This window comes from Oncorhynchus mykiss, chromosome 25 (genome assembly GCF_057628025.1).
Source record: "Oncorhynchus mykiss isolate SJ-2025 chromosome 25, ASM5762802v1, whole genome shotgun sequence".
Classification (NCBI taxonomy): Eukaryota; Metazoa; Chordata; class Actinopteri; order Salmoniformes; family Salmonidae; genus Oncorhynchus; species Oncorhynchus mykiss.
Genome location: NC_143046.1, coordinates 65,619,536 through 65,645,782, shown reverse-complemented (window position 1 = coordinate 65,645,782; position 26,247 = coordinate 65,619,536). Strand labels below are relative to the sequence as shown.

Sequence of the window (26,247 nt, the reverse complement as noted above, 5' to 3'; positions counted from 1 at the left end):
TTTAATTAACTTAATCATTAATCATTATGACACACCCCTCACTAATGTCATTGGTTACACTAATTGCACTGTGTGTCTACATAACCTAGTTCAAGTATTCATGACATGACCCTGAGGAAGACACAGTGATGCACAAACATTGGTAAATACCCATTAAATTGCTGGGAGATTATTCATGGAGTGTGCAAGTTTTTTATTTTGACAGTTTATAACATCAGTCCAAAAACAACAGAAGAGCACCGTCTCTATGACAATTGAAAACAAGAGCGCCTATGTGTTTACTGGCAAGGACAGACCATCAGTTTGTGTATGTGTGTCCATGAGAGATGAACATCATTTTACTATATACAGAAGAGTGTTTGATTAATGCTGGTGCACACCCGTTTTCTAAGCAGGTTGAATAGGCCATGGCTGGCGCTGTTGTTCGCCTTTGCCGGCTTGCTTCTCGCTTACCGTAACTTCTCGCTTACCGTAAACTTCTCGCTTACCGCTTACATGATTAAGTTGGTTTTATATGAGGCATATCTGACATTCAACAAACATACAGGCCAAGTATTTGCTCATATCAAAATGGCTTCCAAACCGGCAGGGCCAGCCCTGAAGGGGAGAGAGTTGTGATAGCATGATCTAGTGGAAAGAGCCCCAGATGGGGTGGCCTGAAAGAGAGAGAGAGGGTGTTGAGATGTGGTGAACGTCGAGCAGCCTGTTATATTCTCATCGCCATGCCTCTTTATTTGACTCACAGTGGAGAGCAGAGCCTAGCTGAGCGTCAGCACCCTGGCCGATGACAGAGCCTGGCTTGGTGTGTCCCTCTCTCTTCTGAAGACCATGATGTTGTGTGGCTGGATCCCAGTGTGGAGGGCCTGTTGTGAGAGCTGGCCAGATCCATAACAGCTGCTCACAGCCTCCCCTGTTTTACCATTTACCATCAATTTGGCCTGTCTCCTGCTCGCATAGGCTCAGTTCAATATAGTCTGAATAAGTTGTGTGATGTAAATAGGTGCTGCTGGTTATTGCATTAGGCGCCCACAATAGCCATGTTGTTGTGTAACTGTCTCCTCTCACTTATCTAACCACCAACAAGGTTTTTTTCACAACAGTTTGACCATAGAGGTCACACATTGTGGGCCATGACCCACACACGCTTTAGGCTGAACCTGTTCAAAGGCAACAGCCCAAGTCCAAGTCAAAATAGCTCCAGCCTCTCTGGTCAGTTCCAGTGGTGCAGCCAGCCATGGCCATCTCTGACCCGTTCTCTCCTCACTTCTTTTCTGGTGCCTCTCCTCCTCTCTTCCAGGCTCCCCAGCATCTTCCTGGGACATATATTCGGTACATCCACACAAAGCAGCACAGATGTTGACTCAGAACTTCTCCCCTCCATCCCCCGCTGATCTGAGGACCAAGCCCTCTCGCCTCTCTCTCTCCCCTCCACAGCTCAGCATCTCAGCACAATGGCCACTTGTTCCAGGGCATTATGGGAGGTTATGAGAGATGCTGCCGTCACCCCAATAAAGTGTCTGGGGAGGGAGCTCAATTACTCTGAGGCGTTTATGTCTGCTTGTAAAAATCATCAAATATGAGGCCAGACACTGTAATTTGCCATTTCTTCGAGGGGCGTTGTTTTATTTTTACTCCGATGGGGTGGCGGTTGTCTTTGGCTCTGCTCGCCAAACTCATTTTGTGGTCATAATACAAAAGGGGGAAACAGTCTTAAGCTGCAAATGCGCTCTACCTCCGCCCATTTGAGTTGTTCACTCATCCCTGCTACGCCAGCCTATAGAGACAAACTGTGGGTACTGTATGGGGAAAAACAGTGTGTGCGTGTCAATGTGTTTGTGTTGGAAAAGAAACACGTATCTCATTTTGATCCAGCTGCAGATCGGCGTTTTGGCTATACATTTTGTGTGGCTACAACTTGTCTTTATTAAACTCTCTTCAAGCTCCTACACGAATGTATGGAAATGTGATGTGTTTGAAAAGACATTTAGCACACTGTTGTCCAGATGTAGGGTTATGTTGGGGAATGGGCATAGTACACACAGGTTATAAAACACGGCTTCATCTTGGAGGTGGCCGGGCTCGGCTGGGGAATGAAACAACAGATGAAACAGAGAAAAACGCTCCTGTAAAATAAATATCCCTCCTCATCCCTGGCTAATCCTATGTGTCAAATAACCCTGGCCTGCATATGGGTCCAATCAGGCCATGGGTTTCCCAGGGAACCAGGGAACACAGGGGAGAAGTGTGGAGGGTGTGCCAACAGTCAGCTAGCCACACAGGCCCACCATGTGCTCCACATTACAACACGGCACCGAGACCTTCACTTAACATGCTCACCTGATCTGGCCTGAACCATTACCGGCCCAGGCTGATTTACACTCAGGAAGGGGCTCCTGGGTCAGACCATTATGAGAGACGGGGGTGGGGTGGGGTAATGGAGGAGATGGCCCATCCGCTCAGAAACTCCCATCTAAAGTTAACTTCTCACCCCACCTCAAATCCACCCCCTCGAGCAATTCCGTCTCACATGCTTCCTGTTGTTACTACGGTGATCATGACTTGGAAAGTGTAGGAGAGGGGTTTCAGCTTCCTGCTGTACTGTGTCAGTGTTCATGTTGCTGTATGTTACTGACAGTGCCTGTATTATTAGAGTTAGAGCATACATTATGCATTTCCCACAGGCCATTTAGCATGTGATTAACATGCTCACGGTCTGGCTGGACAGATTAATTGAAGAGTTTAGTAAGGCTGTCAGTCCCAGTGCTTCAGAACATCCATGGAAAGACCATTAAAGCGATGTCCCCTTCCTTTCTGGGATGATGGTTTGAAAGCGTCATATATGCCGCTACACATGTGGAAAAAGAAACATTGCTTCCATGTTTCAGATGGATGACAATCGCGGGGCAGCTGAGAGTTTAGATGACCTTCCTGAGAGACCTCCCAACTGTCTGCTTTACTCACACTGACAATCCCAAACCCCACTTCAGCTTTTCACACATGCTGAAATGTTCTTCAGTGTTACAGTATACACCTCCCATTACTATTAGTCTGTAGCAAGTCCTCAAAATCCAGACGGTGCAGAGGGACTATAGCTACTTAAAACATTTAAATAAGTGAACATTTTAATGGGGAAACAACTACATGTTTTTGATAACGGCCCCTTCTACTGAGTTTGTAAACACAACGTTTGTATTTTGGTGGCTCATGTCCCCACGTCAACTTTTGTCTTCATCGTGTCAGAGCCATTTGGCTGACATCACTAGAAGCACTATTTTGGACCATCTTCGGGGTGGCTGGACAGTCAGGTCTCCCAGAATGCAGTTGTCTGTAATGTAACTGTACAGCAAGGGCCCAAGCCAAGCCCTCTCCATCCCTGCTGAATGGGTTGCTTAATCCAGTCATTCTGGCTGCCTCTTCTCCTTCCCCGAATGATGCAGCATTTACGAGAGCTAGGAGACAGAATAAATTGCTGCTAGACAATATGTGAATGTCAGTTCTTTTTTCCTTAGCAAATCGACTAACGTTATGAATCATTGGCACAACTGTATTTCCATTTGATTCCAATTGATGTGTTAGCATGTTTAATAAGACACACAGGGCTATTAGATGCCATGAAGGTGATTTATACTTTACTGTCTACTGTTCCTGTCATTATGTCATGCCCATAACTTTGTAACATATAGAGAAAATAATACCAAATACTCCTCCATTTCCCCACGACTGCAAATGTCCTGTAAAAGATTCTCTTTCGCTGATTCAGCCATTTTCATTCTAATTAGAAAAGAACACACACAGCATGGAGTCTCTAACAAAGGAGAACTTGGCAAACTTCCCTCAAATTCCGCAACAAAGGTGCCCTTCTAAAAAAAAAAGAGAACACTGCTGAATGTGGCTTTTGTGCGTATTTTACCTTTCTGTGATCTCTAGAGGAAGCACGCGATAACATAAGCGATGATGTAGGAACATAATAATGGTTGTTTGTGTGTCACAGAACCTGGTGAATTGGAAGGTGGTCAGTGCATAAGCAGGTTAAAGTTGACCAGCGGTTTATGTGATTGACCAGAGAACAACCGCAGATGACTGAAGTGTGATCAAACCATATGTTTTTTTAAACAATTATAATCAGCCTGGCCTCTCTAACATTGTCTGTCGTTGACCTCTGCACCATGCACCATACTCCAATGAATACTAAATGATGTATGTAAGAAATTGCTAACAAATGTTACATTTAAACAGAGGGTGGTTGGGAATCAATCAGTGTTATATGGTTCAGTGTTAACCAGAACCAGAACTCAGAACCAAGTTCTGTGCTTTACCTCTCCTCACGCATCCAAATGTACACATAACAAGGCTTTCCCCTGACTTCATTAAACATGCTTTATGATATATGGCTGTGCATGCGAGCGGCTGCACATGGTTTCCAGGTATCGGCCTCTCCCTCCTTTTAAACCAAAACATCTTCTGAATGAGTCCAGATCAGCCCTCCTGCTTAGATTTGTTGCATGCGACACATTTTTGGAATTATAAAAGTAAGATGTAAAATAAGTCAAAATAGGTTAACTGATTAAAATAGGAAACAATGTGGACCAGTCAGAGTTGTTGGACAAATTGTACATTCATTCAAGCCAAATGGAAATCCTATCCTAGCCATTTGGACAAAATATCTCTCAAGTGGCTTATGTGGATGTGGAAGCCAGTCAGTCCCATGTTGTTACATCATCTCAGACCTCACTGGACCAGTAAGTGGGTGACAAGAACTTCTCACTCCATAGACCCCAGCAAGTTTCAAGTTTTATTAGTCGTACTGTATGTACAGGATACGCATCACAGGAGGTCAAATCAAATCAAATCAAATTTTATTTGCCACATACACATGGTTAGCAGATGTTAATGCGAGTGTAGCGAAATGCTTGTGCTGGTTGGTGGCACCTTAATTGGGGAGGACAGGCGTATGGTAATGGCTGGAGCGGAATAGGTGGAATGGTATCAAATACATCAAACAAATGGTTTCAATGTGTTGGATGCCATTCCACAGCTCAATTCCAGACATTATTTCAGAGCCGTCCTCCACTCAGCAGCCTCCACTGATACACATGGTATACACTTTCTAACAAAATGCTTACTTGCAAATTCCTTCTCAACAATGAAACAACAAAAATAAATAATAAAAGATAAGAATACGAACATGAAGTAAATGGCTCAGTAGAATAGAATAGGCATTTTAGCATAAGTAAAATACAGAATAGAATAGGCATTTTAGCATAAGTAAAATACAGGAAGGCACAAGTTATAGTCCAATATGTACACATGTATCAGGGAAGGGGGTGCAAGTGTTTAAATTGTACAGTATTAACAATAGTAAATAAGAATCTGGTAGCAGCAATTGTGATCTGTGTGTGTGTGTGTGTGTGTGTGTGTGTGTGTGTGTGTGTGTGTGTGTGTGTGTGTGTGTGTGTGTGTGTGTGTGTGTGTGTGTGTGTGTGTGTGTGTGTGTGTGTGTGTGTGTGTGTGTGTGCGTGTGTGTGTGTGTGCGCGTGTGTGTGTGTGTCAGAGAAACCCTTAGAGCAGAGGAACCTTAGAGCAGAGGAACCCTTAGAGCAGAGGAACCCTTAGAGCAGAGGAACCCTTAGAGCAGAGGAACCATTAGAGCAGAGGAACCCTTAGAACAGAGGAACCCTTAGAGCAGAGGAACCTTAGAACAGAGGAACCCTTAGAGCAGAGGAACCCTTAGAGCAGAGAGTAGAGGAACCCTTAGAGCAGAGGAACCCTTAGAACAGAGGAACCCTTAGGGCAGAGAGTAGAGGAACCCTTCGAGCAGAGGAACCCTTCGAGCAGAGGAACCCTTAGAACAGAGGAACCCTTAGAACAGAGGAACCCTTAGAACAGAGGAACCCTTAGAACAGAGGAAACCTTAGAGTAGACATGCTGAGAGGCAGCCCTTACAGACCTTTCACCTCTTTAATTGATTGCCTTCGGGGTCAGCAGAATGGGTTCCATCAAATGATCTGGGTCCCCACGAAGCTGTAAACTATCCCATTCTCTTCCTGTATTCATTTTCTCTGTTTGACATGTTATGATGATGGTTATTGTTATTGTAAGTCGTAGCGGTAGTAGTGTTTATTTTAGTATTACAACACACGGTCATTAGCAAGCCAGTCTTGAAATAGTACAGTTATACATGCGTAGAAGATAAACATTGGAATGCATTATGTTATGCTCACCTTTGGGTGCTCTCTTGTTTAGATATTGATGAGTGTGTGAATGAGACCATCTGTGGGGACCATGGCTTCTGTGAGAACACAGATGGCTCCTACCGTTGTCAGTGTGACCAGGGCTACAGCAACCCCCCTGGTGATGCCAGGGCCCATAGCTGTGTGGGTAAGTAACTGTTAAATGATAAACTTCACTGGTTAGCATGGTCAGTGACTGTATACCAATGTGCAGTATGTACTGTATTGTGTGTGTGTGTGTGTGTGTGTGTGTGTGTGTGTGTGTGTGTGTGTGTGTGTGTGTGTGTGTGTGTGTGTGTGTGTGTGTGTGTGTGTGTGTGTAAGCCCACTCGTGCCTGTCAGTGTGCATATGTACGTGCTGTGCATCGGTGTGTGTAAATTTACCCCCCCATCCCCGTCCTGTGCAGACGTGAACGAGTGTGAGATGAGCACGGCGCTGTGTGGAGAGGCCCTGTGTGAGAATGTGGATGGCAGCTTCCTGTGCATCTGCCCCAGCGACAATGAGGAATTTGATCCCATCACCAGCCAGTGCCGCCCGCAGGGTAACACACCACACACAGGGACTTATGGGACTTAAGGGTTCATTCTGTCTATGCGGGATTGAGTTTTCACTGTCTTAATGAGGCATCTCATATTATCATGACATCTGGGGAACTAGCGAGTGGTTTGCATGTTCCCTGTAGTAGATGTTTCTATTGGAAACCTTTCTGCTGAGTTTGACTCCATGCTATTGGATGAATGGAGAGTCATGTTTTATCCCTACAAGGATAAATGCATTGCAGTTCAAGTCTGCAAAAAACAAATTGCAGGAAAACTATTCCAGCCATCCCTTACAGAATTGATTTGCTGTGCTCAGAGCACAACTCCAAGCTCTCACTCATGGTCAAATCTCCCCAGTCAAATCTCCCCAGTCAAATCTCCCCAGTCAAATCTCCCCAGTCAAATCTCCCCAAGTAAAATCTCCCCAGTCAAATCTCCCCAGTCAAATCTCCCCAGTCAAATCTCCCCAGTCAAATCTCCCCAAGTCAAATTCCCCCCAAAGACAAACAAGGATAAGGTATAGCTATTGGCAAAACTGCCATGGAAAGATCTCTCTCAGAAACACTAACAGTGTTCACTGTAAACAGATTACTGAAATACAATGTCAAACTTACCTTGAGTCTGTGGCATTGGCTTGTCTTTAGCTTGACAATGGGCATGTACACACAAGCGAGCCATATTTACATTAATAAGCAGCATGCTCGCGACGGGGATGTTTTTGTTCTCGTTCTGTATTAAACCCCAAGTATGCCTTGTGTACTTTGACCCCATTCCGCTGTTTGCTTTTGACGTGTGGTAATCAATCATGTGAGAATGAATGGTGTGTTGACTCACATGCCAGTGTTTCCATTTGGCTAAGCCCGCTGCTTAACTGTGAATGCCTGAGACCATGTCTGTGGATAAAAGAGCAGCCTCAGCAGTGTCAGCTGAAGGTACTCAGGCCTACTGCCTGCCCTACTGTATGTTGTGGAGCTCCTGACCCAGGGAAACACAGTGGCACTCACTATGCTAATAGACATGGGGCCAGTAGACTGATTCTTGCTGATATCATGATGGCAATACATATTATTCGTAGTGGTAATGGCTGTAGTCTTTATTGTAGTAATTCAACCCTGAAAGTAGCAACTAGTATCACAATTTATTCTGCAAATCCCCTCCATTTATTCCCCTCTGCATCTATTTCTCCTCATGAGAGGTGTGATTTCCCTACGTGTTCTACAGGTGAAGATGCTCCTCCTAAGCCAGCCTCACCCACTGAGGAACAGAGGAAGGAGTGTTACTACAACCTGAACGATGCTAACTTCTGTGACAACGTGCTGTCTCGCAACACCACCAAGCAGGAGTGCTGCTGCACGGTGGGGGCCGGCTGGGGGGACGACTGTGAGATCCACCCCTGCCCAGTCCCAGGGAGAGGTATGATTTGAGACTGAGTGAGATTCCCAAGAGGGATCGAATGATCAACCTTTAGGAGACAGATATTCAGATACAACTGTTCACATATACTCACTCCTTTTTGCTTCACGATGTATAATACATTATTACAGTAAGGAGAAAGTATGTTTGTCCATTCATTCTTATTTGTTTCTCCAGAGGAGTATGACCAGTTGTGTCCACATGGAAGTGGTCTTCTGCCCCAAGCTGTTTTCTCCCACAGCCTGGAACAGCAGAGTTTCAAAGGTACTTCACTTCCATGTTGTCTCCTCAACCCACTGGCTACTGTTAAGAGTCGGTATACCTGAGGTTTCACAGTTTTTCCTTCTCCCATAACTTTGTACCAACACAAAGAAAATGGCTGTTTCAGCTCCCCTTTTATTTACACCCATGGCAGCCGTTAAAAAAGTCCTGCGTAATTTCCTACCAAATTTATGGTTCTCTTTAAAGCTAGCTCTTTACACCGTGACGGGATACCTGCATACCTAGCTAATTAAGCACAAGTGTTGTGCACTAACCAGCTTGACCTTATAGAGAAGGCTGTCTCAACAAGGTGCTGTGCTCATTTTACAGTAGGGGCCAGGATTTGAGGGGTCTAGCTAGCTACAGCACATGGAGGGGTTATATTGAGATTCTACAGACACAGTAGGCCTTCACAAAGTTTAGGCTGATTCTAGAGGTGATATGTTACAGACAAGGTGATTTGGATGAATGGTATGTGAATTTATCAACCGATGTCACCTTTCTTTCTTTCTTTCTTTCTTTCTCTCTCTCTCTTTCTCTATCTCTCTCTCTCTCTCTCTCTCTCTCTCTCTCTATCTCTCTCTCTCTCTCTCTCTCTCTCTCTCTCTCTCTCTCTCTCACCAGATGTGGACGAGTGTCAGATGTTTGGGCCAGATATCTGTAAGAATGGCCGTTGCTCTAACAACTTCTCCTCGTACTCCTGCTTCTGCCGTACAGGCTTCTACTACGACAACATCCGGCTGGAGTGTGTGGGTAAGGGCCGCCCACTGTCTCTGCTTTAATCAGTTTCACCAAACCTGCTCCAACTCTCAACTATGGGACTCAGTCGTTGACGTATGCGTGTGTGTGTGTGTGTTCCAGATTATGACGAGTGCCTGACAGAGAAGGAGTGTGTGGATGGGGTGTGTGTGAACACTGCCGGCTCTTTCGACTGTTTCTGCAGTCCCCCTCTGGTCCTGGACACCACCCGCCGTCGTTGCGTCAGCGTCAACACCACCGAGGGTGAGACTCACACACTCCTACATCTCAGAGTTTATCCAGATGAAACCGTTACCAGCCAGATTATTGATTCAGCTGTCCAACATTAACAACATAGAATTAGTAGAAACTCCCTTCTTTCCTCTTTTGTGAATCACTCTTCCCTTCTCCTTCCTTCCCTCTCTTCTCCCTTCCCTGAACCACAGAGACTCATGAGCCTGAGGAGGACATCCACCTGGACATCTGCTGGCAGGGCCTGGTAGATGAGCGTATGTGTGCCCAGCCCCTCATCGGCAGGAGGACCACCTACACGGAGTGCTGCTGTCTCTATGGAGTGGCCTGGAGCGAACAGTGTGCATTTTGCCCCATGAGGGACTCTGGTAAGGGACACAGCTAGTCAACATTCATGCTGTTACTATTCAGTTGAAATGTAGAAGTAACATGTGATACATATCTCACTAAAACACTGACCTGTGTGTTTGTTTGTGTCCGATCAGATGACTACGCAGCAGTGTGTAACCTGCCAAGGAGAGGGGGGTCTGACAGTCTACGAGAGAGGCCAGGCTATGAGTACGGTCCTGGGGTTGAGGGTCCTGATGGGCCCTATGTCCCCCCCTACTGGGACAACTATGGAGGAGGGCCCATCACTGGGCCTGGGGGTACCTACTACAACCCAGAGGACACCCAGGGCATCCCCCTGTTCACAGACAACACCAACGACTATGGCTCCCGAGAGGGAGACATAGAGCCGCCACTACGTGTCCCTGTCCACCGGCCAAGAGAGTTCCAGCCTCGCCCTATAGACTCATATAATGGTAAGCTCATAAGAATCATTCAAAAAATACACATCGATTAATATTATTGCTAATGCATGGTGAAATGCTACCTCTGTAGGGACTCCTTCTTCATTCATATTATGTTTCCAATAAGACCGCTTTGATGGCTTCGAGGGCCTGCGAGCAGAGGAGTGTGGCATCCTGAACGGCTGTGAGAATGGCCGGTGTGTCCGCGTGAGGGAAGGTTACACCTGTGACTGCTTTGATGGATACGAGCTTGACCTCACCAAAATGGCCTGCATCGGTAGGTTCCTCTCCCAGTGTCTCATAATGTCCACCTGCAGTCAGAGTCAGACTCTCCTCTCTGTGTTCTTACCAGATATATAATTTCCTTTTGGAATTCCTAGAAAGAAATGAGTCAATTCAGATAACCTTTTGATCAGTTCCATTTTCCCACATTTAAAAATGATATATGGTTTGGGGCTAAGATCAAACCCTACTTCAGAATGAGGAAGCATTCCCTAGGTTTGTGCCTTTTGGAGACAGGTCTTGGGGTTCTCTTTAGTGAGGTAACTCGCCATGCAATATCACGCAGAGTTTGGCTGCAGAGAAATTACAATCAAACCTCCCATGTCAGATTTAAGCAATAAGGCCCAAGGGGGTGTGGTATATGGCCAATATGCCACTGCTAAGGGCTGTTCTTAAGCACGACGCAACGCGGAGTTCCTGGATACTGCCCTTAGCTGTGGTATATTGGCCATATACCACAAACCCCTGAGGTACCTTATTGCTATTATAAACTGGTTACCAATGTAATTAGAGCAGTAAAAATAAATGTTTTGTCATACCCGTGGTATACGGTCTGATAGACCACAGCTGTGCAGGGCTCGAAACACCAGCATTCAGGGCTCGAAACACCCAGTTTATAATAGAAAATAGAAACCACTTGAAGGCAAACAATGAAAGGACATTTGGCTGCTGCCTTCCAAATAATATTGAGAGAGAGAGAAAGAGAGAGAGAGAGAGAGAGAGAGAGAGAGAGAGAGAGAGAGAGAGAGAGAGAGAGAGAGAGAGAGAGAGAGAGAGAGAGAGAGAGAGAGAGAGAGAGAGAGAGAGAGAGAGAGAGAGAGAGAGAGAGAGAGAGAGAGAGAGAGAGAGAGAGAGAGAGAGAGAGAGCAGTTTTTACTTCAAGTACTGAGAGTTAGGCATCCCTCTAGCCTCCACTGTCACCAGACATCTACTGCACCTGACTGTGGAGCCATCCTACCACCCATACTGACCAGGCCACTATGTCGGACTTCTGACACAGGACGTGTGGCATGAACAGCTGCATTTGCTGTGAAATCGGTCTCCTCAGTTAACTCTGCGTGTCTCCTTTTCCTGCAGACATAAACGAGTGTGAGGATATCAGTGACAACGTGGCGCTGTGTAAGAACGGGGCCTGTACCAACACCGAGGGGTCGTACAAGTGCACCTGCCTGCCTGGCTTCCAGGCCTCTGCCAAGCCCCATGAATGCATCCCAGAGGTCCCAGTGGCTGGCTTTAGAGAGAGAGTGGCAGGGAAATGAGGGTGTGCCTGTTGGAGCTTTTTCTCTCCTCCCCCCACCACCCCACACCCTTACCCCCCCCCCCCCCCCCCGCCCTCTCACAGGGCCTGGCACTAAACCTCCATCAAAAAACACTGAAACGTCCACGCTTGTCCCCTAAACACACACACACCAACACACATACACACATACTCTTATTGACTCTTTCATATTTTCTCTCTCTCTACCACACACATACTCATTCACATTTCCACAGGGGACCAGGAGCTATCCAGTGAATGTATTCCATGGGATATCCTATTTCTTAACATTTATATTTTGCCTAAAGGGATTTTCTGAGGAGTGACCTTTTATTCAGTGATCCCAGGCAGTTTGGTATGCATACATACATTTTTTTCTGCATTGTTTTTCTCCATGTGTCTTTTTGGTTGATTATTTATTTCATGTACATGACAAGGCTCTGTAAAGTAAGAGGGCATAGGATGTATATTGTCTTATTTGTCAGACCAATATACTTTACTAACGATGAGGGGAAACAGTGTGAATAGTTTTTGAAGTTTGGTAACTAAGCCTGGAGGAAGCTTATTGTCGTAAGCATGCCACATGTTATATTCATATTATAACATAATAATCACATTGCTATACAGGGAAAGTTACTTTCAAACCACTTTTTACTAGTATTTGGGATGCTTCTGTTGTCAGCAAGGCCTTTAAAAGGACCAACCACCCCTTCCACTGGTCTTCTGTGTTTCTTATAACAGTGCAATCCTACAGTCATCTTCGAGACAAAGAGGCTCCTCTGTTGGCAAGGTTGTCTCAAGAGCAATAACTACGATCAAACAAGGTCCAGACCAGATTCATATGCTATCACAATGTTGCTTTGACCTGCTGCCAGTACAAAGAGAGAGAGCGAGAGAGAGAGAGAGAGAGAGAGAGAGAGAGAATTGAATATGGGCTTGGAAAGGCTATAAATGTACAGTACCAGTCAAAAGTTTGGACACCTACTCATTCCAGGGTATTCCTTTATTTTTATTATTTTCTACATTGTAGAATAATAGTGAAGACATCAAACCTATGAAATAACACATATGGAATCATGTAGTAACCAAAAAAAGTGTTAATAAAATCGAAATATATTTTATATTTGAGATTCTTCAAAGTTGCCACCCTTTGCCTTGATGACAGCTTTGCACACTCTTGGCATTCTCTCAACCTGCTTCATGAGGTAGTCACCTGGAATGCATTTCAATTAACAGGTATGCCTTGTTAAAAGTTAAATTGTGCAATTTATTTTTGAGCCAGTCAGTGGTGTTGTTACAAGGTAGGGGTGGACACATCTCAACATCAACTGTTCAGACTCTCTGAGGTCATTAAAGATCCCATGGCACTTATCGTAAGAGTAGGGGTGTTAACCCCGGTGTCCTGGCTAAATTCCCAATCTGGCCCTCAAACCATCATGGCCACCTAATCATCCCCAGCTTACAGTTGGCTCATTCATCCCCCTCTTCTCCCCTGTAACTATTCCCCAGGTCGTTGCTGTAAATGAGAATGTGTTCTCAGTCAACTTACCTGGTAAAATAACAGTAAAATAAATAAAAAGAGGACGCTGCGTGAATCAGGCCTTCATGGTCAAATTGCTACTAAAGGACACCAATAACAAGAAGAGACTTGCTTGGGCCAAGAAACACAAGCAATGGACATTAGACCAGTGGAAATCTGTTCTTTGGCCCAATAAGTCCAAAGTTGAGATTTTTGGTTCCAACCGTCGAGTCTTTGTGAGGTGCTGAGTAGGTGAACGGATGATCTCCACATGTGTAGTTATAAAAAAAATACAGTAGAAATACATTACTGTACTTACAGATTTCTTAATTCCATTATTTTACTTTTAGATTTGTGTGTATTGTTGTGAATTGTTAGATACTACTGCACTGTTGGAGCTCTGAACACAAGCATTTCACTACACCCACAACAACATCTGCTAAATATGTGTATGCGACCAATAAAATTTGATTTGATTTGATTTAGTTCCCACCGTGAAGCATAAAGGAGGTGTGATGGTGTGGGGGTGCTTTGCTGGTGAAACTGTCGGTGATTTATTTAGAATTCAAAGCACACTTAACCAGCATGGCCACCACAGCATTCTGCAGCAATACGCCATCCCATCTGGTTTGCACTTAGTGGGACTATCATTTGTTTTTCAACAGGACCAATACCCAACACACCTCCGGGATGTGTAAGGGCAATTTGACCAAGAAGGAGAGTGATGGATTGCTGCATCAGATGACCTGGCCTCCACAATCACCCGACCTCAACCCAATTGAGATGGTTTGGGATGAGTTGGACCGCAGAGTGAAGGAAAAGCAGCCAACAAGTGCTCAGCATATATGGGAACTCCTTCAAGATGGTTGGAAAAGCATTCCAGGTTTAAGATGGTTGAGGGAATGCCAAGAGTGTGCAAGGCTGTCATCAAGGCAAAGGGTGGCTACTTTGAAGAATCAAAAATATGATATATATTTAGATTTGTTTAACACTTTTTTTGGTTACTGCATAATGCCATGTGTGTTATTTCATAGTGTTGATGTCTTCACTATTATTCTACAATGTAGAAAATAGTAAAAATAAAGAAAAACCTTTAAAGGAGTAGGTGTGTCCAAACGTTTGACTGGTACTGTATATGATTAAATATGTAATGTGTTTGTATAGATTCCACTAGCCTTCTCCCTCTAGTCAAGAGAGTAGTTAAGCAAACATATTGTCCCATAGCAATTTTTTTATGTTTACATTCAATCACATTCACATTCACAATTGACTTCAGATCCCATGTAAGAACATTCCCATTAATGCATCTCTGATTGTGAGTAAAGGCTTTGTTGACGAGGTTTAGGATATTTTGTACAGATCTAGTACTATGTATTAATGTTTTTGTTACATTCTAATAATGCATATAGTGCAGCCAATATTTTTGTTTGACAAAAAAATTTCTAAAAAATCCAGCATTACAGTTTAGCCATTTAGATTTATATATTTCTGTAAAATAAAAACTAAAAAAAAACATATCTTTATGTATGAGAAAAGTGGTTTACACTGTACCAGAGAAAGTGTATGTATCCTGCCCTGTGGAGCAGACATTGAAATGTAATGTTGGGGAATGGCAGTACTTTTTTAAACACAATGTGGTGCCATTGATCCTACAAGTACAATACAAAGAAGAATGCCTCCTGAAATGCAAGCATTATTCTTTGTGCCATTAAAACACAACTTTTTTGCCTTTCAAATAATGTTACTGGGAACAGTATGTCATTCTGGTGACCTTTTTTTAAAATCAATATAGTGAACACTATTCGTCATTTAACATTGTTGTCCTTTCACATTCAACTCTAGAAACATATGATTGCTGATTAGTCATGTTTTCAAATTTTCCATTAAGAGAAATGCGTATCTTGCCAGCACCTATCTTACACATATTTGGAGGATGCCTTTTTTCAATGACTGATGCCCTTGACCTGCATTCAAAAAGATGTTCACTGTACTCTTTATCAGTCTATCTATACTGTATGATTCATCCCTCCACAAGTCTTACATTGAGGTTAAACAAATTGTGAACATGTATTTTATATTATTTAAAGCTTTGTAAACCACAAGTTGTGGTGTAGGATGTGATGTATGCTGTGGTCAATGAAAATATCATGTTCATTCCTTTTGTTTACCTCTTGACTGTAGTCACTATCTGTCATCAAAATAAACTTTGAAAATATCAATATTTATTTGTCTCCCTAATCTGTGGAATATTCTACACACATTACACAGTAATACATTTCATTACGATACAATAATATCCTAATTTCGAAACCAAATGTTTATAATGCAAATATACTTTCGCCTCAAATGGAGCACTTGCATGAGTATGGAGGGTGATCAATGCCAGTTTGAGAAATATAATATATCAGCGCGCATGATTCATGACCTAGTGAAAATGCTATGTTAAAATGAAAATCGAAAATGGCTAATTGAAAATTGGAAATGGTAAATAGAAATTATAAATGAAAATGGTAAACACAACATGACAAATGGTTTACAGATAATGGTAAATGCTATGTGCAAAATGGATGTCTACATTTTCCAACTGCCCAATTTAGTACTTACTCTTTTCATTTTCAAAGTGTATGCAAATTGCTTTCCGGAGGCATGAACCAGGAGAGCAAAACAATACCACCATGCAGTGATACATCCTAGCCATGCCATGTTTTCTGTGCATTCATTTTAGACTAGTGTAACTGACAGGGGTTGAACCTGGTGTCCTGTACACCAGAAGAACAGCTTAGCCAAAGCCTAGGAAATGTAGCTTGGGGAGCCAATGCAATTTTTCTGGTCTTAGCAAAGTTACTCAACACTGGGCAAAGTTATTCCTCATATGTGCGTGGTCACCAAACCACTTCTCCTTGGTTAGCTGTTCACATAATGAGTAACCTTGTCTGATACCTGAAGAGTTGCATTGGCTCCCAGAGCCTTGGCTTCAGCTAAGCTGGCCTATGCTTTTCTGGTGTGCAGGAGACCTGGGTTGGTTACACTAGTCTAAAATCAATGTACAGAGAGATGTACCACTACATGGGGGTGTTGTGTTGCTCTCCAGGTCCACACCTCCAAAAATCAATTTGCAAACACTTTGAAAATTCTAATGCAAATTGAAATAGAAAACGCTTAATTGGGTAGATGGAAAATGAAAACAGCCACTTTCAATTTCAAATAATATTTTGCGATTTTCTGTTTACCATTTGGCTTTTTTCATTGATCATTACCATTTTTATTTCAAATTTGTATAATTTCACATTTTTCTATTTTCATTTTAACTTTGCAATTTATCGTGGAATGAATCATGCACACTGATATGAAAATAAAAATACATTGATTATTTTTACATTCTTATTCAGCATTTGAGCATTGAATTTTCGAACTGGCACTCATCACCCTCCACGTGTTGTGAGCATGTGTGGTGTGCGAGCCTGTGATTTATTGTGCTCTCTCGCCACCCAGTGGCCGTAATGTCTATGCGTACAGCACAACCACATTGTGGAAGGCGTTTCCCACTGATCCCCAGCCTTGTCCTGAATTTCAGTTGTATACTGGGAAATTGTGTCCGTATTCCCGTGTCATGGATTTAATGAAGGATGGAAAAGCATACAGATCCCAGAAACCACGCAACGTGCGTGGCTAAAAATGGATTGTTGAAATTCGACTACATTGTGCGCGTGCTGCGCACTTTTTGCAGATATTTCATGAAGCACATCGGGTAAATGTTTTGTTTTATTTTACAATAATACCGGTAGATGCTTTGAAATCTGTGCATCGTAAATTCCGTCAGGAGTGTATGCCAGAGTAGTAGTTTAATTTTAGAAATGCTTGTTTTCCAAATGCGTAAAATGTAACCAGCAAAGTCCTGCTTTTAATGCATTACGTTACCTACGGAATATCAGGTGAAAACAGGAATGATTAGATTGATATTAATTTTGGTTGGAAATGCACAAAGCTGTCTGACAGCTGCTACTGCGAGCTAGCTACAATGCTAGCTAGTGTACGGATAACATTACAATATATATATATTAATTGCAACGTTGTTATTCGACATTGTTACTAGCTAGCTATTCCCTGCATAGACCAATCTACAATGTAACGGGACTTGTTTTGCTGCTGCTTGTTAGCTACTTTGTTGTAGCAGTCTGTCACAAACATTCCACTGACAAAATATTCCTATTTCTTAAGCTTTCAATGGACATTGTGGGCGGTTCTAAGAATACCAATTAAATTGACAAACTTTGTTTAAGTTTTAACTAATGGCAAAGAAAAAATGTGTTGCACAATACAACGAAGAATGCTCAATGCTACGAAATCGGAGAGGCCAGATGAATACAGGGGAGCAGAGCCCTGTTTCAACCCATCATGAGTCGACCCAGGAGGATGATAGACTGTCTGAAGGTGACAGCCAATCCTTAAATGGGACATCAGCACAACATGACCAGGGCATTTACTCTCCAAATAATGAGGCACAAAGCACAGCTTTCTTTCTGCTGGTGGTGTTGCTCTCTTTTTCCACACGCCTTTACAAAATCATGGAACCCCCTCATGTATGGTGAGTGATGGTGCCCCAAGAGACGTTGTAAGGCTCCCTCATGAAGTCACTGTGTGTTTATGTATCATCTCATTGTGTGATCCTATCTGTTTTAGTTGGGATGAAACCCACTTTGGGAAAATGGGGAGTTACTACATTAACAGGACCTTCTTCTTTGATGTCCACCCACCACTTGGCAAAGTAAGACAATGCCAATGTCTTTTAGCATTCTAAACATTCTTAGAATATCTCTTTCTACAGTCATCATTACTTCCATAACTTGATAAGTATCTTGATTTACATCATGTGTATGTGTTTTTAAGTAACCATTCCCCCTATGCCAGATGCTGATCGGGCTAGCTGGGTACATGACTGGCTACGATGGCACCTACCCTTTCCTTAAACCTGGGGACAGATATGAGCACCACAACTACTGGGGGATGAGAGGGGTAAGGCCTACAAAGACAGAATGGTTTTTATGTTGTGTGAATAATGTCATGCTCCACAGTACTAGTTTGACCTGTGAACGTGCTCTGCCTCTGTGCAGTTCTGTGCATCTCTGGGCTCCTGTCTGCCCCCCTTTGCCTACCTCACAGTGCTGGAGTTGTCCCAGTCCCCGACAGCTGCCCTCATCACTGCTGCAGTGCTGGCCTTTGGTGAGTATGTACCACCAGCACTAACAAAGTAACCAGAGACAGCCTGGGGGAGAGTCTGGATTTACTTTAGCCAATTACCTTGCCAAACAGACTTGAGTATGGACTGGTCAACCATTCTTATGTTATAACTGTGGTGAAGTTTAAGATGTGTATTGTGTTATATCACAATCTAAATAACTTGTACCTTGGGTTGTCGTCGACCCCCCCCCCCCATTCAGACACTGGCTGCATAACCATCTCTCAGTACATCCTTCTCGACCCCATTCTCATGTTCTTTATAATGGGAGCAGTGCTCAGCATGGTCAAGTTTAATCGACAGAGATATAGGTAAGGAACCTCCAGAGCAGAGCAAACCTACATCTGAATTGTCAGTTAAGTCATTAGAATCAGATTAAAGGGACTTGTTATTTGTACATAGTGATGCTGCTATGCTCTCTCCTATGGTATTCAGGCCCTTTAGCACACCCTGGTGGTTCTGGCTGGTACTGACAGGGGTGAACCTGTCTGGGGCTCTGGGGGTTAAGTTTGTGGGGCTGTTTGTCATCCTGCTGGTGGGAATGAACACAGCCTGGGACCTGTGGAGTTTGCTGGGGGATCTGCACCTCTCTCTGGTACTCATCAACTGATTATGAATCACCTATGATATTGATGTACCAAACTGACTTACATTGGAGGCCAACACTGACTCCTCCCTTTTCTTCATTCTACCAGATTGATTTTGGGAAGCACGTGTTGTCCAGGGTGTTTGGGCTTATCCTGCTTCCCCTGTTCCTGTATGTTACAATATTTGCAGTCCACTTTGTTGTCCTGAACAAAAGGTAAGGTGATTATTGGCTTTGCTTTTGTTATAGTGGGGTTATTGGAAAGCTTTAAATTGATTCGCCCCTAAATAATGTCTAATCACATTTACACAATGTGTTTCCATTGTCCCCTGTCTCCAGCGGTCCAGGAGATGGATTCTTCAGCTCTGCTTTTCAGTCCCGTCTGATTGGAAACAACCTACACAATGCATCCATGCCTGAGTGTGAGTTGATTTAAATAGCATCTTCTACGTTTTTGTCTGTACCATAGTGGTGCCTTACAGTATATTTCCACTTGTCAGTTTGAATGACGTGTATTCAAATAATGTCCTAAGTAACCCCTTGCTTCTAATAATGCTGATCTGTCCTCCTTGTTCTACTATGATGGTGGCCTGTGCTCTCCTACAGACCTGGCATATGGCTCTATCATCACTGTGAAGAACCTGCGTATCGCTGGAGGATACCTCCACTCTCACTGGCATCTGTACCCAGAGGGTGTCGGAGCAAAACAGCAGCAGGTCACAGCATACCTCCATAAGGACTATAACAACATGTGGCTGGTGCATAGATCCAATGACAGTGATGGTGAGAGGACAGCCTTGTTGTGCAGTCAGAATATGTCACTCATAAAGGTTAATTGCAACATACGTATTATTATGTATTTTGTTCTTTTTTTTTTTGTCCAGCACAATCAGGAGAACCTGACCTTGTTCGTCATGGTGACATTATTCAATTGGAGCACAAAGAGTAAGTGGTTTGACAGTGACACCCCTCATCTGTTTGAAGCTTATCATTGTACTGCACCCATACTGTACCTGTTTTGACATTACAACAAATTCTTCAATGCAATAATGGTTGATTCTCTTGTGTCCACCAGGACTACCCGTAACCTTCACAGTCACCTCCACGAGGCACCTCTCACTAAAAAACACTTCCAGGTCACAGGCTATGGCATCGTGAGTAAGCATATACAATGCTTGCACAGTTCTCAGAAGTTATTGATAGGTTGTGTGTGAGAGAGGTTTCATTCTTCAGCCTAAATATTGATCAGTATCATTCCTTTCTGGTGCTTTCAGAATGGAACAGGTGACCCTAATGACCTGTGGCAGGTGGAGGTGTGTGGGGGTCGGAAGGGCGACCTGGTCAAGGTGTTACGCAGCAAAGTACGCTTCCTGCACCGAGCAACTGGCTGTGTGCTCTACTCCTCTGGCAAGACTCTCCCCAAATGGTAAGAAATGGAGGAATGATCTAGACTCTTCTAAAGTTCTCTAATATCTTTATTTACAAACGTTAACATTACCGATGATGACAGTGTCAAATTGTGTCTTCTCTGTTCAGGGGCTGGGAACAGGTGGAGATTACATGTAGCCCATATCTGAAGGAGACCCCAAACTCTCAATGGAATATTGAGGATCATATCAATACCAAATGTACACCTCCATTCCTGCATTTAAAAAAATTGTGTTCCCATGGCCCACTGCTTGATATGTGATGGTGTTGTGTGTTTACCTAATACCTAAAGGTGTGTGTTTTTGTTTGTGTGTGCATTGATAGTGCCCAACATTAGCCTTTCAGTGCTGAAGCCCCACTTCCTGGAGATATTGCTGGAGTCCCACATCGTTATGATCAGGGTGAGAGAACAAGACAACACAAGTGTGCCAAATTCTCCCACACACTTATTGTATTGATTACAACTAAATGTGTCTATTTTTACAGGGTAACAGTGGGTTGAAGCCCAAAGACAATGAAATGAACTCTAAACCCTGGCATTGGCCAATCAACTACCAGGTTTGCATGTTGAATACCCCATGACTTCAATGTGGTTGGACAGTCACAAAATGAAATAGTCTCTTATTACTGTGCCTTTGTTCTGTTTTTGCAAAGGGATTGAGGTTTTCTGGAGTGAATGAGACTGAATACCGTGTCTACCTGTTAGGGAACCCTGTAAGTACCTCTCTCCACTCACTGAGTATGCTAACACATAACACTGCTACAATATAGTTAAATCTACTTCTTCTGCAGGTGATCTGGTGGCTGAACCTGGTCAGTCTGGGCCTGTATGTGGTTATGGTGGCAGTGGCCTCTCTGGCCCTCCGCAGAGGAGTCCAGCTGGACAAGAGAAGAATTGGTAGGAGCTTTTAGAACTTCCCTGTCAGTTTCATGAGTAACTCGTTTGAGTACTTGATTCTAACAGTGATGTGTGTGTGCAGAGCATTGTCGCGTGCTGATGGAAGGTGGAGGGCTGCTGCTCCTGGGCTGGTTGCTGCACTACGTACCCTTCTACACCATGGGCCGCATCCTCTACTACCACCACTACTTCCCTGCCATGCTCTTCAGCAGCATGCTAACAGGTAAAGTGGGTCTACCCCAAACACATGCTCCCCATAATGCCCCCTTCATATTGATCGCACATTACACACTCATCCAGGAGTCATACATGAAATAATGTTGGAGTAGTTCAGATCAGGGAAGTCAGGAACCAATACACGCAGTCAGGAAAGCAAAGGCTAGCTTTTTCAAGCAGAAATTCGCATCCTAACTCCAAAAAGTTTTGGGACACTGTAAAGTCGATGGAGAACAAGAGCACCTCCTCCCAGCTGCCCACTGCACTGAGGCTAGGTAACACGGTCACCACTGATAAATTCATGATAATCGAAAATTTCAATAAGCATTTCTCAACGGCTGGCTATGCCTTCCTCCTGGCTACTCCAACCTGGGCCAACAGCTCCACCCAAGCATCCCCAGCTTCTCCTTCACCCATATCCAGACAGCAGATGTTCTGAAAGAGCTGCAAAACCTGGACCAGTACAAATCAGCTGGGCTAGACAATCTGGACCCTCTCTTTCTAAAACTATCCGCCGCCATTGTTGCAACCACTATTACCAGCCTGTTCAACCTCTTTTTTTCGTATCGTCCGGGATCCCTAAAAATTGGAAAGCTGCCGCGGTCATCCCCCTCTTCAAAGGTGGTGACACCGTAGACCCAAACTGTTACAGACTTATATCCATCCTGTCCTACCTATTTAAAGTCTTCGAAAGCCAACTTAATAAACAGATCACTGACCATTTCGAGTCCCACCGTACCTTCTCCGCTGTGCAATCCGGCTTCCGAGCCGGTCACGGGTGCACCTCAGCCACGCTCAAGGTACTAAACGATATCATAACCGCCATCGATAAAAGACAGTACTGTGCAGCCGTCTTCATTGACCTGGCCAAGGCTTTCGACTCTGTCAATCACCGTATTCTTATCGGCAGACTCAATAGCCTTGGTTTTTTCTGACGACTGCCTCGCCTGGTTCACCAACTACTTTGCAGACATAGTTCAGTGTGTCAAATCGGAGGGCATGTTGTCCGGACCTCTGGCAGTCTCTGGGGGTACCACAGGGTTCAATTCTCGGGCCGACTCTTTTCTCTGTATATATCGATGATGTCGCTCTTTCTGCGGCCGATTCCCTGATCCACCTCTACGCAGACGACACCATTCTGTATACTTCTGGCCCTTCCTTGGACACTGTGCTAACTAACCTCCAAACGAGCTTCAATGCCATACAACACTCCTTCCATGGTCTCCGACTGCTCTTAAACACTAGTAAAACCAAATGCATGCTTTTCAACAGTTCACTACCCGCACCCGCCCGCCCGACTAGCATCACCACCCTGGACAGTTCCGACCTATGTGGACAACTATACATACCTAGGTAAACTCTCCTTCCATACTCATATTAAACATCTCCAATCCAAAATCAAATCTAGAATCTTTCTATAGCTTTCTATTTCGCAACAAAGCCTCCTTCACTCACGCCGCCAAACTTACCCTAGTAAAACTGACTATCCTACCGATCCTCGACTTCGGCGATGTTATCTACAAAATAGCTTCCAACACTCTACTCAGCAAACTGGATGCAGTCTATCACAGTGCCATCCGTTTTGTTACCAAATCACCTTCTACCACCCACCACTGCGACCTGTATGCTCTAGTCAGCTGGCCCTCGCTACATATTCGTTGCCAGACCCACAGGTACCAGGTCATCTATAAGTCAAGGCGGAGCTTTACCTAGCATAATCTCAGTTCACTGGTCACGATAACAACACCCACCCGTAGCACACGTTCCAGCAGGTATATCTCATTGATCATCCCCAAAGCCAACACCTCATTTGGCCGCCTTTCCCTCCAGTTCTCTGCTGCCAGTGACTGGAACAAATTGCAAAAATCGCTGAAGTTGGAGACTTATTTCCCTCACCAACTTTAAACATCAACTATCTGAGCAGCTAACCGATCACTGCAGCTGTACTTAGTCCATCTGTAAATAGCCCACCCAATCTACCTACCTCATCCCCATACTGTTTTTATTTTATTTACTTTTCTGCTCTTTTGCACACCAGTATCTCTACTTGCACATCATCATCTGCTCATTTATCACTCCAGTGTTAATCTGCTAAATTGTAATTATTCGCTCCTATGGCCTATTTATTGCCTACCTCCTCATGCCTTTTGCACACACTGTATAAGACTTTCTTTTCTCTACTGTGTCATTGACTTGTTTGTGTTATTGGCTTGTTTATTGTTTACTCCATGTGTAACTCTGTGTTGTTGTCTTGTGTCACACTGCTTTGCTTTATCTTGGCCAGGTCGCAATTGCAAATGAGAACTTGTTCTCAACTAGCCTAGCTGGTTAAATAAAGGTGAAATAAATAAAAATCCAGTTATATTTATAAAGATCTTGAATTGTCATCTCTGTCTCAGGGATTACTTTGGACACCCTGCTGCAGAGTGCTGACCTATGGCTCCGCCCACCCTATTCTGACTGGCTGCTCAGAGGAGGACAGGCAATGCTATTCCTGGCCATCCTTGATAGGTGAGATAAACATGAGACCTCTTCTGTGCCTTTGAACCTGATTTAAATTGTAAACAGAAGTTTTCTGTTGGCTTTATTGGCTATATATATATCACATTCACTGTATGTCATTGGCGCAATAGTTCATCTACACCCAAAAATGAATTTTGAAATTGGTTGTTCTCTCTTCTCATCTTCAGTTTACATCTGTTTCTCTCTCTGCCTTTCTAAACCATGCAGCTTTTACATGTTTCACCCTCTGTCCTATGGTATGAGAGGGCCGCTTGCCCATGACCCTGATAGTACCATGGCTGGCCTGAAGTGGATGGACTCCTGGGAGTTTTAGGCAGGTGAACAGTCAGGGAGAGTTCTGACTGACATAGTGATGTATCAGTGGTATTTTAGCAGACATGCAAGTGTCTGTTTCTTATACACTATGTGAACTTCAGTATTTTTCATAATGTGCATAGCTATGGATTGTTAAATATTTAACATTAAAGTATTTTATAGTCAGTTACGTCCAAATATTTCTAAGTGTTTTAATTCAACATTGAAAACTGAATATTTTAGTGACTTTCTACACTTGAATTGCGCAGCAGTGCATTGTGAAACAATACTAAGAACAGAATATACTATTAACAATCATAGCCTACTCTTTTTGTGTTGGGAGATAAAAACGTGATAAATAAACGTGATGAATACATTCATGTGCATTAGGTGGATGTTGAAATGTGTGAATGATGTGTTTATTTAATTGAGACCGTTAGTGACGTCTAATGATGTCTATTGTACTGCCTTAACATGTTTTAGTTTTTTCTTGACTGAGTTGCAATAATGAGCTAAGTGCCTAGGGACTAAATCAATTTTAAATACTTATGAGAATCTAATATTCTAATTAAAAGTTTTATGATGGGAATGAGTTAACCTGTTTCCGTTACATTATATCAAATTATCTTGTAATGTTTTCTCAATCTTAGTGTGCACAGTATTGTATACATCTTTGGCAAGATACTGTGCTTTCAATGACTGTCTGTTCCGCATTTTGCTTTCTCAAAGAAAGGAATCTGTTACTTTTCAATACAACTCTCCAAAACAACCTTTGTATATAGTGCACATTCATTGCCTTTTGTTTCTCCTGCAATGTCCTATATATATTTTTTGCAATGTGTGATCTTATTTCATGTGTGGGTATGATTTTAATAATTCGTTTTTTTTGCATTTGTGACAAGTTTACAGACATGATCGTCATACTTCTCAAATACAGAAAAGCACCACAATGTCATGCATGCATATTTATTTCTAGGTCGAAACAATCTCTCAAACTCTGAGAAATGTTGCCTTCTCCCTACAGTTTTCAGCCGTTAGCTTTGCCCACGACTGGCTCATGTGAACTACAATACTGTGTTTTAACGTTTAGAAACTATCTAATTATCATCGCTTTCGAAACATATGGACCTTGTCTTTCATCAGCGAGAAAGAATCCTTAAAATAAAAAAGATACACAGACTGTAGCAGTTTTGCACAGATAGATACAGCTATGGGTACCTCCATCTGACGAAACTACACTTCCGAGTTACACAAGTGTTCGGGGGACACTAATTTAGATAGCTAATTAGCACAGGTGGTCGCCTCTGGTCTTGTCTATTTTCCTTAAACAAGCGCTGTAACACATGGCCGTGTGGGAACACAACATTTTTTCTTCGTGGTATGTTTGATAAGGTCCTAATGATTCAAAAACGGTTCTGCAAGCGTCGCGTGTTAATGTAAAGATTTGAGAGTCGGGGGTCTTAACAAAATCCCCCGTACAGAAGTTGCCTTTGTCCAAGGACTCTTGTGTGTAATGTAATGGAACTGAGAGTCGTTATCAAGGGCTAGATAGAAACAGGCTGACAATATTCGTAGAATCAATATTACTGCTATGTAATCACCCAGAGCTTCATCTAGATTTTTTTTCAAGAAATTGAGCATACAGTCACAGATGGAGGTAGGAAAGCTTTTTTTCTTAGAGACGGATTTATCGATAAGAATATTTGATGCAATTTATGTGGCACTGTGATACATGTGCCACCTGTTGACAGAAGTTTGCAGTGCAGCTTGGTGCAGACACGT

The 26,247-nt window shown here is 43.3% G+C and overlaps 2 protein-coding genes across 3 annotated transcripts in view; both read left to right on the top strand.

The window, feature by feature from the left end:
• LOC110505531 (latent-transforming growth factor beta-binding protein 2) overlaps positions 1 to 15,509 on the top strand; it is a 162,842-nt gene extending 147,333 nt beyond the window's left edge. Inside the window, exons 32-41 of the mRNA XM_036962678.2 lie at positions 6,244 to 6,378; positions 6,638 to 6,772; positions 7,992 to 8,183; positions 8,361 to 8,447; positions 9,069 to 9,197; positions 9,306 to 9,446; positions 9,629 to 9,802; positions 9,920 to 10,237; positions 10,353 to 10,502; positions 11,585 to 15,509. Coding sequence (XP_036818573.2) covers positions 6,244 to 6,378; positions 6,638 to 6,772; positions 7,992 to 8,183; positions 8,361 to 8,447; positions 9,069 to 9,197; positions 9,306 to 9,446; positions 9,629 to 9,802; positions 9,920 to 10,237; positions 10,353 to 10,502; positions 11,585 to 11,766 — 1,643 coding nt within the window. The 3' untranslated portion in view covers positions 11,767 to 15,509. The remainder of the gene's footprint in view (positions 1 to 6,243; positions 6,379 to 6,637; positions 6,773 to 7,991; positions 8,184 to 8,360; positions 8,448 to 9,068; positions 9,198 to 9,305; positions 9,447 to 9,628; positions 9,803 to 9,919; positions 10,238 to 10,352; positions 10,503 to 11,584) is intronic.
• A 1,279-nt stretch (positions 15,510 to 16,788) lies between these two features.
• On the top strand, positions 16,789 to 25,234 carry pomt2 (protein-O-mannosyltransferase 2). Of its 2 annotated transcripts, none has more exons than XM_021584809.3 (20): positions 16,789 to 17,032; positions 17,965 to 18,049; positions 18,193 to 18,297; positions 18,396 to 18,504; positions 18,723 to 18,831; positions 18,956 to 19,115; positions 19,216 to 19,322; positions 19,446 to 19,528; positions 19,713 to 19,889; positions 19,991 to 20,051; positions 20,182 to 20,260; positions 20,381 to 20,532; positions 20,643 to 20,734; positions 20,859 to 20,935; positions 21,021 to 21,092; positions 21,189 to 21,248; positions 21,327 to 21,432; positions 21,515 to 21,655; positions 24,048 to 24,159; positions 24,379 to 25,234. In XM_021584809.3, the coding sequence occupies exons 1-20, from the start codon at positions 16,911 to 16,913 to the stop codon at positions 24,482 to 24,484; spliced, it is 2,115 nt and encodes a 704-aa protein (XP_021440484.3). In that variant the 5' UTR covers positions 16,789 to 16,910; the 3' UTR covers positions 24,485 to 25,234. The 2 variants fall into 2 exon arrangements, with proteins under 2 accessions (XP_021440484.3, XP_021440483.1); XM_021584808.3 differs by having other exon boundaries at positions 16,863 to 17,869.
• The last annotated feature ends 1,013 nt before the right edge of the window (positions 25,235 to 26,247 follow it).